The 15,892-nt window shown below is 39.0% G+C and overlaps 1 protein-coding gene across 2 annotated transcripts in view; it reads left to right on the forward strand.

Annotated features, from left to right (window-relative positions):
• The window catches only part of FANCD2 (FA complementation group D2), a 62,639-nt gene that overhangs the window by 26,403 nt on the left and 20,344 nt on the right, over positions 1-15,892 (forward strand). For both annotated transcript variants that reach the window (XM_042910672.1, XM_042910674.1), the window contains 14 exons: positions 2,985-3,094; positions 4,046-4,106; positions 4,767-4,886; positions 5,541-5,614; positions 5,912-6,058; positions 6,530-6,630; positions 7,046-7,161; positions 9,226-9,334; positions 10,846-10,956; positions 11,224-11,336; positions 12,306-12,449; positions 14,618-14,734; positions 15,487-15,615; positions 15,754-15,872. In XM_042910672.1, coding sequence (XP_042766606.1) covers positions 2,985-3,094; positions 4,046-4,106; positions 4,767-4,886; positions 5,541-5,614; positions 5,912-6,058; positions 6,530-6,630; positions 7,046-7,161; positions 9,226-9,334; positions 10,846-10,956; positions 11,224-11,336; positions 12,306-12,449; positions 14,618-14,734; positions 15,487-15,615; positions 15,754-15,872 — 1,571 coding nt within the window. The remainder of the gene's footprint in view (positions 1-2,984; positions 3,095-4,045; positions 4,107-4,766; positions 4,887-5,540; positions 5,615-5,911; positions 6,059-6,529; positions 6,631-7,045; positions 7,162-9,225; positions 9,335-10,845; positions 10,957-11,223; positions 11,337-12,305; positions 12,450-14,617; positions 14,735-15,486; positions 15,616-15,753; positions 15,873-15,892) is intronic.

Below are 15,892 nucleotides of genomic sequence, written 5' to 3' on the forward strand. Positions count from 1 at the left end.
ACATAAATTCAAAAGGTATAGAAAGTGGTGAAAAATAAGTCTCCTTTCCTCTCAGTCCTCTAAGCATTTGGTTCTCTAAAGGCAATTGCTGTTATTAGTTTATAGCTTTCTGAGATGTCCGAGCATTTACAAATGTGTATTTACCTATATTCCACTTTTTACCCTTTTGTTCTGCATCTTACTGTTTTCATTTAGCTGTATATTTTGGAGATGGCTTCACATGAGTAATGTAGAGCTACATCATTATTTTATTTTTTAATGGTGGTTAAAACATGCATAGCAAATTTTACTATTTTAACCATTTTTAAGCGTACAATTCAGTGGCATTAAGTTCATTAAGAATGTTGTGCAACTGTCACCACTGTCTCTATCCAGAACTTTTTGTCATCCCAAACAGAAACCCTACCCATTAAGCAGTAACTCCTCATTTTCTTTCCTCCGGCCCCTCATTACCTCTAATCTACTTCCTGTCTCTGAATTTGCCTGTTCTGGGTACCTAATTGAAATAGTCATATCATATTTCTCCTTTTATTTCACTTAGCATAATCTGTTCAAGGTTCGTCCATGGTGTAATATATATCAAACTTCATTCCTTTTCATGGCTAAATAGTATTCCATTGTATATATGTAGAACATTTAGTTTGTGCATTTATTTCTTGATGGACACTAGCCTTTTTTCACCTTTTGGCTATTGTGAATAATTCAGCAATGAATATTGGTATAAAAATATCTTTTTGAGTCCCTATTTTAAATTCTTTGGGGTATATACCTAGGAGTGGAGTTGATGAGTCATATATTCATTCTGTGTTCAGCATTTGGAGGAACTACCAAACCATTTTCTACAAAAGCTGTACCATTTTTCATTCCCGTGAACAATTGGGGATTCCATGGTTTTATATCCTCACCAACACTTATTTTCCATTTTTTAAAAATTTTTATTTTTGAGAGAGACCACACATGCGAGGGGTTGGTGAGGGGCAGAGAGAGAAGGAGACAGAATCCAAAGCAGGCTCTGCGCTATTAGCACAAAGCCTGATGTGAGACTCAAACCCAGGAACTACAAGATCATGACCTGAGCCAAAGTCAGACACTCAGCCTGCTGAGCCACCCAGGCACCCCACTTATTTTCCATTTTGTAATAATAACCATCCTACTGGGTGTGAAATGGTATCTCAGATGGTTGATATGGTATGACAAATGTTTGTCTTGATTTGCATTTCCTTAATGACTGATAATTTTGAACATCTTTTTTTTTTTAAATGTTTATTTTGAGAAAGAGTGCAAGTGGGGGAGGGGCAGAGAGCAAGAGAGAATCCCAAGCAGGCTCCACGCTTAACATGGAGCCTGATGCAGGACTCAATCCCATAACTCTGGGATCATGACCTGAGCTGAAATCAAGAGTCAGACACTGAACTAACTGGACTGCCTTGGCACCCCTAAATGGTCTGTCTTTTGTTGTTGACGCATAGGAATTCTGTATGTTTCCTGGGTATTGTCCCTTATCAGATACATGATTTTCAAATGTTTTTTCCCATTCTGTGGATTATTTTTTTACTCTTGATAGTGTCCTTTGATGGAGTTTTGATGAAGTCCCAATTTATGTGTTTTTTTCTTTTTGCCTGTGCTTTTGGTGTCATACTTAGGAAAAACTGTTCCCAGATTCAAGGTCATAAAGATTTTCCCCTGTGTTTTCTTTTTCTTTTCTTTTTTTTTCCCCCTCTGTGTTTTTTTGCTGAGAGTCTTATAGTTTTAGCTCTTAAATTTATATTGTTGATTCGCTTTTAGTTAATTTTTGTATGTCGTGTAAGGAAAGGTTCAGTTTTGTTTTTTGTGTTTGTGGGTATCCAGTTTTTTCAGCACCTGTTCTGTGTGTGTGTGTATGTGTGTGTTTTAACACCTTTTATTGAAAAGACTGTCCTTTCCCTTTGAATAGTCTTAGCACCTTTGCAGAAAATCAGTTGACCATATATGACCAAATAAGGTTTATTTCTGGACCCTGTTCTATCCATTAGTGTGTATGGGCTTCCTGTGCAAGTAGCACACTATTTTGATTACTGTAGCATTGTAGTAATTTTGAAATTGGAAGATTGTATGTGTAATTTCAAAATTGAAAATTTATTTTCTTTGGGGTGCCTAGGTGGCTTAGGTCATGATCTCACAGTTCATGAGTCTGAACTTCATGTCAGGCTCTGCGCTGACAACTCAGAGCCTAGAGCCTGCTTTAGATTCTGTGTCTCCCTCTCTTTGCCCCTCCCTTGCTTGTGCTTGCTCTCTCTCTATCTCCCTCTCTCACACTCAAAAATATTAAAAAAAGAAAAATTTTTTTTGTTTTCAAAACTGAAATTTGACAGAACAAATTTGTTCTTTTTCAAGATTGTTTTGGTTATTTGGGGTCCCTTAAAGTTCTATATGAATCTTAGCATGGGTTTTTCTATATCTGCAAAAAATTCTATTGGGATTTTAATAAGGATTACAATGAATGTGCATGTCACTGTGAGTACTGTCATTATCTTAGCAATATTAAGTCTTCAATTCATGCACATGGGATATCTTTCCATTTATTTAGGTCTTTAATATCTTTCATTGTTGTTTTGTAGTTTTTAATGTACAAGTCTTTTGCCTCCTTGGTTAAATTACTCCTAAGTATTTTTTTTCTATTTCATTATTTTAGCTGAGCAGACAACAACATTACAATAATATACATATCCTTATCAAGCAACTATCACAACATTAATAGCTATAATGTTTGAACATCTGCCTTGTTTTTGACATTGTTCTAGGACAGTTTTGTAATTTGTCTCTCATAAAATCTTCCCCATTTTATAGATGGAAAAAAATTGAGACTCAGATGCAGTGACTTGCCAAGAGCCACACAGTAAATGATAGAACCCTTGCTATTTTAGCTATTTTGGCTCCAATATCCACAGGCTCTTTTGCTGTACTATTCTAGCATTTTCATCTTTCTTTATCATATCTCTTTGCAGGATGATATGCACCTGGTGATACGAAAGCAGCTCTCTAGCACCATAGTCAGATACAAACTCATTGGTATTATTGGTGCTGTCACCATGGCTGGCATCATGGCAGCAGACAGGTATGCATGGAAATTCTGACTTCTGTGGCTCAAGGTCAGTTAATTAAGTTGCCACCTTACAAATAAAGTGTACGTTGTGTAGGCAAAAGTGTTTACAAAAGTAAATATTAAAATCGTAATAAGAGAAGTAAGCAAGTATTTATTGCAACTTTTCTATTTTCCCTTCTAATCTTGGCTCTATATACTAATATAATTTTTTACAGAATGTGATTATAGTGATTACAATCTGATGGTTAAAAACTAGGGATTACCAAGAAATAAAGTTCTAGAAATATTTCTACAAAAGGGGAACCCTGAGCCTCCTGGGATGCATTTTTCTGCATTTACGCCTCCTAGGCACTAGACATTATAGGTTTCTCCATTGCTGTGTTTTTCTGTCTGGGACATCGTGTTTGATGCATATAAGGTCTTTCTATAGATTTTTTTTTTCCTCTCTTGTACTTTGATGCCACAATTGTAGCACCTAAAGGAGCATCTGTATTGGGTCTTGATAAGATGTTGCCATTGCAAAATGACTTTGGAATTCCATTTATGCTTCTTAGAGATAATTTGTTAAGGAATTCCTGGGACCTCAGGAGACATCCTTAGAATCAGCATTAGTAATTCATGGAGGCTACATAGTGTACTGATTAAGAGTTCATTCATTGGAGCCATACTGCTTGAGAGCACCAAATGCTTAGAATAATGCCCAGTGCTCACTCTTATGATTATTACTAATTTAATGTGCCATTAAAAAAAAATTAAGATAGCCATTATCTGCTCTAATCCACATTTTGTGTATAAATAGTTCTGTGTCTTCATGTACTTTTATCTCCACTCACATTCCAGGGATGGCAGGACTCAGAAACTTATTGCCAGTACTTAAAAAAACAAAAAAAGCAAAAACAAAAAAACTTATTGCCAGTTCTTACAAAATATTACAGAAGTGAACCTAAAATTCCTTGTTTTTAGAACTAGATCTTCAAGTTTGACCCAAGGGAGAACAGACGTGAGCAATGAACAGTACACGCAGGTGAGTTCTTGTAATGTATTTGGATATGTATATGGGTAACTGAGGAGTTGCTTCTGGTCACTGGCAGTTTACCAAAAAGACTTCTTTTTTTTTTTCCCTCCCCAAATCTGTTTTCTTGAATTCATAGCTTTTGTGATTTGTACCACTACTGTGGCACCTAGAATCTACTGGTGTGGATTACATTTATTTCTGTATCTAATCTCCTTAATTAAATTGTAAATTCCTAGAGTGCGAGAACAGTGAGCCATGTTTGCAGAATAGGAGATTGACTGGAGCATAGGGACAAGTAAGTGTAAAATTGGAGAGTTGGAGATAAAGCTAGTCCAGAGATAGAAAACAGAGGGCCTGGAATGTGAATCAAGGCATTTTGATGTAATTTTTTACACAGAGGTATTCTTTAAAGGTTTCTTAGCACGGACATGGCATAATCAAAGCTTTGCTTTAGAAAAATTAATCTGGCTGTGGGTGTCTGATGGATTGGAAAAGAGATGAGTTTAGAAACAGATGGGCTGGTCAGGAAGGTCAGGAAAACCTCAGGCGAGAGGAAGTAAGAGCTTTGCCAGTGATACTGGAAGGAAAAACTACTGTTTGGGGTGAACAGTGTTTAGGAAGTGTTGGCAGCCCAGTTGCTGAACCATTCTTTCTCTTTGGCTGCTCCAGGTGACCTCGTTGCTGCAGTTGGTTCATTCCTGCAGTAAGCAGTCTCCCCAGGCGTCCGCACTGTATTATGATGAATTTGCTACTCTGATCCAAAGAGGAAATCTGGCTCCAAAAGCCTTGGTAAGGCCAAGTATCTTTTAAAGTAGTGAAGCATGAGGGCTGCTTTACTCCGTATTCTTTCTTCAAGCCCTTCTGTCTGTTGCAGTGCAAAAATAGATCATCCTGGGGTGCCTGCGTGGCTCAGTCGGTTAAGCGTCTGACTTCAGGTCAGGTCATGATCTCGCAGTTTGTGGGTTCAAGCTCCACATCAGGCTTTCTGCTGTCAGCATGGAGCCTGCTTCAGATCCTCTGTCCCTCTCTCTCTCTCCCTCTTACCCTACTCACGCATACACGCGTGCTCTCTCAAAAATAAATAAACTTAAAAAAAAAAATTGGTCATCCTGAGAGCTTTCCCATATTCTAGTTGGGAAAGCCCTTCCCTAGGCCTCACCTCTAAGGCCTCCTTTACATAGTAACAATAATAATAGCAATGATGAGGTTGGTGATAATATTGTTGATAATGTTGATAGCCTCCATGTTTTCTGTGCCAGGTACCATGTTAAGCATTTTTCATGTATTATATGTTTTCTACTTCTAATAATGGGGTACATATTATTGCTATTTCCTCCTTAGAAATGACGAAACTAAAGCTTAGAAAGAGTAATAGTTTTTCTAGGGATCTACAGCAAGTACCCCCTGGGCTGTATGCCTTTTTTGTTTGTTTGCTTCCTGAAGGAATGGGTTGGGCAGACCATCTTTAATGATTTCCAAGATGCCTTTGTGGTGGACTTCTGTGCTTTTCCAGAAGGGTAAGTACTGTTTACCCACTAACTTGATTGTACTGGTGAAGAAATTATGTCGATGGATGGTACAGACTTGAGAATGCTCTTGACCTCAGCCAAGTCTGGCTCCATCCCATAGTTTCTTTCCTCCCAGCCCCAACACTCCAGCTCCAGAGTTGCTCAAAGCTTCCCCACTTGTTCTTTTTGTTTCTCACTTCTCCTCAGAGAAGTTCTCTTCCTAAGAGAGAAGATTGGTTTGTTTTAGTAGTTTCCCCCGTAGATTTGTATACCCTTGGGGCATCAAATTCTGGGTTCTCTTTACAGTGACTATCCATTTCCTGTGAAAGCTCTCTATGGACTAGAAGAATACAGTAGTCGTGATGGGATCGCCATCAACCTCCTGCCACTGTTGTACTCTCAGGACTTTGCAAAAGATGGGGGTAGAATGACTTCACAGGAATCGGACCAAAAGTCAGTGTACTTTTTCTTTAACTTCTGTTACTGTATTGAATGTTCACGGGATATTCCACACTTGTTGCAATCTTTTGGGAACTTGATGGAAAAGGGTTTCTCCTAAAACAGGTTGTTTTTTCTTAGTCCCTGTGGTTGGGGTCTGCATTGCCTAATGACAGCCAACAGGTACTCTGTGAGGCTATTTTCATTTGTTTCTTTCTCCCTCCCATGAACATACTTGTTTTCCTCCCTCCTTCCATTTTATCTCTGCTTCTCCTGACTCATGGACATTCACTCTATTCAGCCTCTGTCTCCCTCCAGTTTAGTTCATTGTTTATTTACTGAGCACCCATTAAGCTCCTTGTCATATGTTCTAAAAAGTAGACATTTATTTTGGGCAAAACGCTTTAATTATAAGGTGGGGTTCTTTATAAACATGGATTAATATGCCTATAAAATATTGTTTAGAAATGGATTTTTCCTTCCCAGATTGGTGTCTCCATTGTGCCTGGCTCCCTATTTCCGGTTACTGAGGCTTTGTGTGGAGAAACAACATAATGGAAGCTTGGAGGAGATTGATGGTTTATTAGGTATAGGATGAAGTTATCAGATCCTTTCTTCTTTGTAACCTTTCTCTGGTAATCTTAGGGAGGGAGCAAACCAGTACATGGTGTGTAGGGGAAGGAATTTTTGAACTTCACAGAGTAAAATAGCACTAATAATGAAACTGCAAAGATGATATATAAAGATTCCCATCATATTGACAGATGAATCATCATCATAGTTCCTTGTTGCTTTCTGGTCCTTGCATCTAATTTTGTAAAAACTTCTTCATGATATTAAAGATGGCTACATACTAAGGCAGTAATTTTGAGACTGCCCAAAGCTTCACCTTCAAATATAAGTTAAAGGGGAAAATAAGTATAGGAGATGTAACTCTAGGGGTAGCATCCAGGTTCTGTTGACTCGAAATAAAGGGAGTTAATAATGTTTGTTCTCTTTCAGATTGTCCTATATTCCTCACTGACTTGGAGCCTGGAGAGAGGTTGACATCCATGTCTGTTAAAGAGCACTCATTCATGTGTTCACTCATATTTCTTACTCTCAACTGGTTCCGAGAGGTAAACATAGTTACTGGGAATTTCACCTATTGTCTATAATTCTTCTTGAAAGGAAACTATTTCCTGGTTCTCATGGGACTCTCTACAGAAGTGCCTGGCTGGTTCAGCTGGTTCAGTGGGTAGAGGCTATAACTCTTGATCTCAGAGGGGTCATGAGTTCAAGCCCCACATTGGGCATGGAGCCTACTTAAAAAGAAAAAAAATTGGGGCGCCTGGGTGGCGCAGTCGGTTAAGCGTCCGACTTCAGCTCAGGTCACGATCTCGCGGTCCGTGAGTTCGAGCCCCGCGTCGGGCTCTGGGCTGATGGCTCAGAGCCTGGAGCCTGCTTCCGATTCTGTGTCTCCCTCTCTCTCTGCCCCTCCCCCATTCATGCTCTGTCTCTGTCTCAAAAATAAATAAACGTTAAAAAAAAAAAAAAAGAAAGAAAAAGAAAAAATTACTAGCACTAACCCCTGTGTGCTTCTCCAGCTGTTATGTCCCACTTTTCCCCAATTACATGTACCTTTTGATGTAGCCAGTTCAAAATACTTAGAATTCACTTAATAAGTTGTTCATGCTTTACTACTACAAGCCTTTTTGTTGTATTCTTGCTTTTGACTGGAATAACCTCACCTTCTTCACTGTGAAAATACTGTTCACCCTTGCATAGGTATGTACTTAATGTTTTAATTCAGTGAGATCAAGTGAGTGATGGTTTTCCCCTTCCTTTAGAATATGTTTTGGGGGTGCCTGGGTGGCTCTGTCAGTTGAACGTCCAACTTCGGCTCAGGTCATGATCTCGCAGTCTGTGAGTTCGAGCCCCACGTCGGTCTCTGTGCTGACAGCTCAGAGCCTGGAGCCTGCTTTTAATTCTGTGTGTGTGTGTGTGTGTGTCTCTCTCTCTCTCTCTCTCTGCCCCTCCCCTACTCATGCTCTGTCTCTCTCTGTCAAAAATAAACAGTAAAAAAAATATAAAAAAATATGTTGAGTGAAATTCATAATAATGAAATATGAAAATGACAGTAACATATATTTATATCTCACTTCCTTTCTTATGTATATTATTCTGAGAATGTGCACTTAAATTATCTCCTCTTATGATTACATTTCTATTATGATGTAAGCAGGATAGGTGTTGTTATCCTTGTTTCGTACCCGTGGAGTTGCAGATACAAGAGAGTTCAAAGTCAGTAAGTACTCAAGTACTTACATTATGCCAAATGCTGGGCTTATTTCTATATTTACAGTATTAAATCCATATAATAACTGCATTCTCATTTTATAGTTGAATAAATAAAAACTCAGAAAGGCTAATGAGTTGGCCAGGTTCACACAGCTAGCAAGTAGCAAAATAGGACTTGTTTCACCAAAGTGTGTGCTGTCTACTCACTGCTGTTCCACCTTGCTACTTAACTAGAAATCAGTAGAACTAGGATTAGAAGTCAGATCTCCTGTATTGGCCCAGGGCTTTTTTTTTTTTCCTTCTCCTCTATAGCACCTTACTGAGAACACTTTTACATTACAGATTAAACTCACAGATACTGCCACTGAATGGCATTTTTTTTAAAAAAAATTTAATGTTTATTTTCAGAGAGAGTGTATGCGAGCAGGGGAGGGGCGGAGAGAGGGAGAGAGAATCCCAAGCAGGCTCTGGGCTGCCAGCACAGAGCCAGTGGGGCTCAAATTTACAAATTCTGAAATAATGACCTGAGCTGAAGTCAAGGGTCGAATGCTTAATTGACCAAGCCATCCAGGCACCCCGGCATTTTTAAGCTCTGGATGAATAATGCAAACAGGGTTAAAACTGCAACCATTCAGGGACACCTGGGTGGCTTAGTCAGTTAAGCGTCCGACTTTGGCTCAGGTCATGGTCTCGTGGTTTGTGAGTTCTAGCCCTGCATCGGGCTGTGTGCTGACAGCTCAAAGCCTGGAGCCTGCTTTGGATTCTGTCTCCTTCTCTCTCTGTGCTCCCCCTCCCCCTGCCCCACTTGTGTTCTCTCTGTCTCTCAAAAATAAATAAATATAAAAAGAAAAAAAAAAACTGGAACCATTCAAAGAATGAGAATATAATTTGTCCTTTGCCAGGTTGTAAATGCCTTCTGCCGGCAAACGTCACCTGAGATGAAGGGGAAAGTGCTTACCCGGTTAAAGCATATTGTGGAGCTCCAGAGAATCCTGGAAAAGTACTTAGCAGGTAAGGAAAGTGTCTTACTGTAACCTGGCTAGGATAGCAATGACGAGATAAAGAACTTTACTTTTTTTTTTTTTTTTTAACGTTTATTTATTTTTGAGACAGAGAGAGGGAGACACGGAATCTGAAACAGGCTCCAGGCTCCGAGCTGTCAGCACAGAGCCCGACGCGGAGCTCGAACTCACGGACCGTGAAATCATGACCTGAGCCGAAGTCGGCCGCTTAACCGACTGAGCCACCCAGGCGCCCCTAAAGAACTTTACTTTTAAGCCAGGCTCAATGATAGCCATCCTCTATTCGTCTGGGACAAGAAATGTATACTCAAAATTAAAAACAAACAAACACACACACACACACACATATATCTATATATATGCGTATATGTATATATATCCATTTTCCTCCCTTTGTTACCTCCAGTTACCTCTGAGAAATCTGTTTGTTTGAGAAAATGAAAAATAGCATTCGTTGGGCTTTTGTAAAGTAACTTTTCTTCTTTAGAAGTCAAAATTTCAGAGGCATCTAGGTTCAAGCATCCCAACTCTTGATTTCAGCTCAGATCATGATCCCAAGGTCATGGGATTGAGCCCTGCGTTAGGCTCTACACTGTGTGTGGAGCCTGCTTGAGATTCTCTCCCTCTGACCTCCACTGCTCACACGCACGCTCTCTCTTTCTAGAATAAAATTTAAAAAAATAATAAAAAAGAAGGCAAACTTTCAGTGCCCTTTACTTTCCTAAACATAGTGATAAACCAGGAGTAAAGCTGAAAGACTGGGGCACCTGGGTGGCTCAGTCAGATAAGCGTCCGGCTCTTGGTTTCAGCTCAGGTCATGATCTCACAGTTCATGGGCTCTATGCTGACAGTGTGCTACCTGCTTGGGATTCTCTGTCTCTCTCTCTCTCTCTCTGCCCCTCCCTTGCACTCTCTCTCTGTCTCTCAAAGATAAATAAAATTTTAAAAAACTTAAAAAATGATACCTCTGACCAATATGTACACTTGTTTTAAAATGCTAGGTAGATGGGTGCCTGGCTGGCTCAGTCAGAAGAGCGTGAGTCATGATCTTGATCTTGATCTTGGGGTCATGAGTTCAACCCCATGTTGGATATAGGAATTACTTAAATAAATAAGTAAACTTAAAAAAATAAAACGCTAGGTAGATTCTCTGGGGAAATCATGGAGTCTCCCTCAGGTCCTCATCTAAATAATTATGTGTAAAACAAACCTCTGTGTGACCTAATTTAAATATATTTAGATTTTAAATAGAGGTTAGTTTATTTTTAGTCTTTATCTGCTTGGATATTTTATATCATTTTATAGAATGGTTTTATGTTAATTGATTATAATCATTTAATATGATACTCCTATAAGACATCTCTGATCATTTTGCTATGCCAAAACAATTAATGTTGGGTAACTTGTATGTATCTTACAAGCATTCAGCCAGTCAGACGATGCATTCTAACAGGGTTATGTGATGGGTATGCGTTGAGCGTTGTCTCTTCTCTTTTCCAGTCACCCCATACTATGTTCCTCCTCTTGCACACTTTGACTTGGAAACTTTAGATGTAACACCTATTACTGCTGCTGCTATTTCAGCAAAAATCAGAAAACAAGGAAAGATAGGTATGTTCTCTCCATCTTATCCTGTATATCCATAGGAGCCATAATGAATTAACCTAAGAGGTCATATGCACCGAGGCATCATTAACTGGAGAGATGATGTCATTGAATCTTTAATTGGCATGGTTATAAAATGAACTATAATACAGGGTTATGAGATTACCTCCTCTACCCCTAGATAGTCTTCAGCAAGTTGTTTTCTAAAGGCATGATATTTAGCAAACATGATTATTGATTACTTGAGTTACTTTTCTCTTCTTGAAACAAAAGGAGGAAGGAAACGGAAAGCAGATGGCAGCAAAACATCTTCCTCTGACACACTTTCAAAGGAGGATAGTTCAGAGTGTGTCCCTACACCATCTGATAGAAGCCAGCTGGAAAAGGTACTGGAATGATGGGTATCCATGAAGGTGTGTGACAACCCAGTAAGATTAACAAAAGACCAGCATTATTCTCTGCATTTTACAGAGAGAAATATTAGGGAAAGGAGAGGCAAACGAACTCTCCTAGGCTTTGGGGTGATCCAGTAGCAGAGTTAGGGTTAGACTCTAAGTCTTTATCACTACCACACAGTGTTTTCTAGTTATTTTCTTGAATGTGTCACTCCGTTTTTTATACCCCAGCAGTACTTTTAACTCCCTTTCGTGACATTTATCAAATTCTGTTTTAGGATATGGTTTTAGATATACTGCTTTTAGCCTCTTCCCCACTCTGATCTGAGATTATCAGCTTCTCAATGAATTGAGATAACATGAAATGCTTAGGACAGTTTCTGATAGTTAATAAATAGTAGTTCTTTTTTCCTATAACTTTACCAATCACAGAGTAGGTTATATGTTTATGAAATTGCCTAAACCACATCGATTCCAATTATTTCTGTTTTTTCTGTTTATTGAGTATTTATTATGGATAGCTCCTATAATCTAAAAACCCAAGATTAGTAGTAGTATCTACATTTAATAGGTAAGGAAACTAAGACCCAGAGAGAGTAAGTGACTTGTCCAAATTCACACAGTTAATAAGTGATTGAGCAAGGATTTGAACGCAGACCTGTCTGGTGCCGAAGCTCATCATTTTCTGTACCATGCCATGACACCTTGGTTTGTCTAGTAGTTCATACCCAAGTAGAAACCAACAAAGGGTCTTAATAGGTGACCCCTATCCCAGTCTTAAATTAGGTGCTTTTGTCTTAGGAATATTTAGGGACTTTGGTGAAAGGAGAATGGTGATATGCTGAAAAAGTAATTTTTGCACAAAATGAATGCATAATTGCATTTTGAAGTCCTCATGAAAAATCAGGTTAATATAGAAGCTTTATTTATTCTGTTGGTTTGCTGCTACTTTTTCCCCAGGAGTTCAAAGGGAAGGAAGAAAAGCCATCAGTGTCACTACAGAATTACCGTTTTTTTTTCCGAGAACTGGACATTGAGGTCTTCTCTATCCTGCATTGTGGGCTTGTGACCAAGTTCATCTTTGATACTGAAATGCACACTGAAGTAAGTGACAGAGCTGAAATCCTAGAATTTAATCTTCTTTCAGAAAATTTCTCATCTCTACTCTTATTTTAATAAGAGTACTATGCACTGAGAGAAGTTAGACTCTGGCTTCCAGAGGTTTTATATGTAGTGAAAGTAATTTCGAATAATCATCCTCATAATTTTTTTTAACGTAAACAATTTTATTTAATTTTTTAAAATGTTTATGTATTTTTGAAAGAGAGAGAGCATGAGTGGGGAAGGAGCAGAGAGAGGGCAGGAGACACAGAATCTGAAGCAGACTCCAGGCCCTGAGCTGTCTGCTCAAAGCCCGACGTGGGGCTCAAACTCATGAACCGTGAGATCATGACCTGAGCTGGTCGGATGCTTAACTGACTGAGCCACCCAGGCGCCCTGAGAGAATGAGACTCTTAAGCAGACTCTGTACTCAGTCCAGAGCTTAACACAGGGTTCAGTTCCACCACCCTGGGATCATGACCTAAGCTGAAATCAAGAGTTGGATGCTCAACCGACTGAGCCACTCAGGCACCTGTTTATTTATTTTTAAAGTAAACTCGGGGCGCCTGGGTGGCTCAGTTGGTTAAGCGTCCAACTTCGGCTCAGGTCATGATCTCACGGTTCATGAGTTCGAGCCCCGCGTCAGGCTCTGTGCTGACAACTCAGGACTTGGAGCCTGCTTCTGATTCTGTGCCTCCCTCCCCTGCTCACACTCTGTCTCTCTCTCAAAATAAATAAAGATTAAAAAAAAAATTTTTTTTAAATAAAAAATAAAAAAAATAAACTCTAGGCCCAATGTGGGGCTTGAACTCATGATCAGAGATCAAGAGTCACATGCTGTACCAACTGAGCCAGCCAGGCACCCCCTTCATCATCTAGATGTTTATAAATCTAAGTTTTTTTACAATGTGTTAGGTAATTATGAAAAATCATGCCAAAGAGATGATCCTTATCCTAGGTTACAAATAATAAGCTTTTTAGATTATTCTTGGAGAGCAGCACTGTTCTGGTTTATAGAGGTTAATGCTGTTTTCACTCTTTCATGACATTTGTTCAGCCTCCATCAGAATGCTTATCAAGGTTTTTTTTGTGTTTGCCACTAATCTAGATGTTGGCAATTCAGTAGAGCATACAGCATAATGCTAGCCTTCAAATAGCTCACAATCTAATAAGGGAAGCACACATAGTTAGCAGTGTCTGCTATATTGATGGTCTGAACCAAGTACCAGTGAAACTCTGAGGAGAGAATGCTATTTATAGTGAAGTGGGAAGTAGAGGACATTTTCACGGAAAAGGTAACTTTTGATAAGGGATTTCACCAGAGTAGTTTCTCCAGGTTCAGAAAAAGAGGGGTTTAATTGGTTAAGTGTCTGACTCTTGGTTTTGGCTCAGGTCAGGAGTTAGGCTCTGCACTGACAGCACAGAGCTTGCTTGGGATTCTCTTTCTTCCTCTCTTTCTGCCCCTCCCCTGCTCACACTTATGTGCTCTCTTGCTGTCTCTCAAAATAAATAATAAAAACTTAAAAAAATAAAACAAGTAAAAAGAGGAATATCATGAAATTTTTTACCATAGGTTTTTAGAAAAATGTATACTCCTTTAAAGTAGAGATAGGATCACCCCTTCCCAACCCCAGTCTTTGTACATCAGCTTGGAGATTCTCCATAAAAGTATATTGAACGAATAGTTTGAAGTGAGACTGTATTTGGCTCATTCTGCTTCTGGTAGTGTAATACACTTATAGGGATCCTGTCCAGAGTTAGTAGTAGCAGAACATTAGCAGAAAGAAAATATGGGAGGAAGTAAACAGAGAAAAATGAAATTCCCTTGAATTAGTCATTTTTTGCCCCAGGTACTTAGGAAATGTACCTCGAGGCCACAACTGGAAGGATACACAGAGACATTTACTTCTAGAGAAAAAGTATGTCTTCTAAAACTGTGCTCGCTTGGATTCTTATTTTAATAATTTGAAATTTGTTTTACTTTGGGAATTCTTGACTTTATGATTTGTTGACAGAGCACAACAGCCATTTATATGAGGTAGGGAAATTTACCCCTTTTTTGGGAATGGTCAGATTCTTCATCCATTGGGAAGAGTAAACATGAAATGTGCTCCCCAGAAAAGATGGCTAGGACATGCTCGGAATTATCCTCTCTTTTCTCCTTATGACAGGCTACAGAAGTTGTGCAACTTCAGCCCCCTGAGCTACTTTTCTTGCTGGAAGATCTCTCCCAGAAGCTGGAGAATATGCTGATACCTTCTGTTGCCAGGAGAATCCCCTTCCTCAAGGTCCGTATAGGCAGAAGCACAGGCCCTGGCCTTAATGAATTTGGCAACAAGGAGATCTTAGTGAATAAGTTGTCACTTTCTCTGGCATTGTGTTTGGGTCATTGGGTACCATGACTGGCAGCCTCATTTCCAGACCATTCACCTTGATTTAGAAAGGAACTCTGAAACAAATCAAAAAAGTCACCTCAAACAAGATACATATTTCTAAATGCCTGGAGCATTCCTGAATCCTTTTCTTTACTTAGGTTTTGTTTTAAAAACCTCCCAAACTAAGCCCGTGCCCAAGCCTTCAATGTAGTAGTTGGCTATCTAGAGAAACCCAGAACCTCACATGTGTATATAATGTACAGATGTGCACAAAGCATCTGATAAAGCAGTTGGGTGATGCAAACAACAAAACATGAAAGGTTTAGGTGTAAACATTTAAACTTAATATATCCAGTTATTTGATTCATTTTTGTACCATTTACTATTTAATGGTCTTTTCAGCCTAAGTGATTTCTATTTTTATGTGAGCTTTATCTCAGTAATTATGGGTCTATTCTTTGCAAACAATTTGTATTCTACAAAAGCCAATGTAATTTGAAGATGGGACAAGATCTCTTTGTCCAAAAAGAGTTTTGGGCACATAACCACTTTCTTCTGTCCACTTCTACCTCGTGACGTAAGTCTGAGTAAACTCCTTAACAAATTCTTAGTTTCAGAGAAGCTATCCAGCAGTTTCTTCCCCAGTAACTCTGAATTTATTATAGAGTAAAGGACACCGAAATATTGGATTCTCACATCTCCATCAGAGATCTGCCCAACAAATTGTTCATAGTGTTGTTCAACTGCTGACTCCAATGTGTAACCATCTGGAGAACATTCACAACTATTTTCAGGTCAGCAGCCTATCTTATTATTATAGAAATTTAGAAATTACAAAGTGAACAAGAGATTTCATTTTTGGTTGAAAAATACTGAAGGAAAATGAGGGCAATTGCTGAAACAACTGTCCTAAAAACATTTTTCCCCTTTAGTGCTTATCTGCTGAGAATCCAAGTGTAGTTGATGGACCAGGAATGAAAGTTCAGGAGTACCACATAATGTCTTCATGCTATCAGAGGCTACTGCAGATTTTTCATGCTCTTTTTGCTTGGTGAGTAAGTGGCAGATACA

Source organism: Panthera leo, chromosome A2 (assembly GCF_018350215.1).
Source record: "Panthera leo isolate Ple1 chromosome A2, P.leo_Ple1_pat1.1, whole genome shotgun sequence".
Lineage (NCBI taxonomy): Eukaryota > Metazoa > Chordata > Mammalia > Carnivora > Felidae > Panthera > Panthera leo.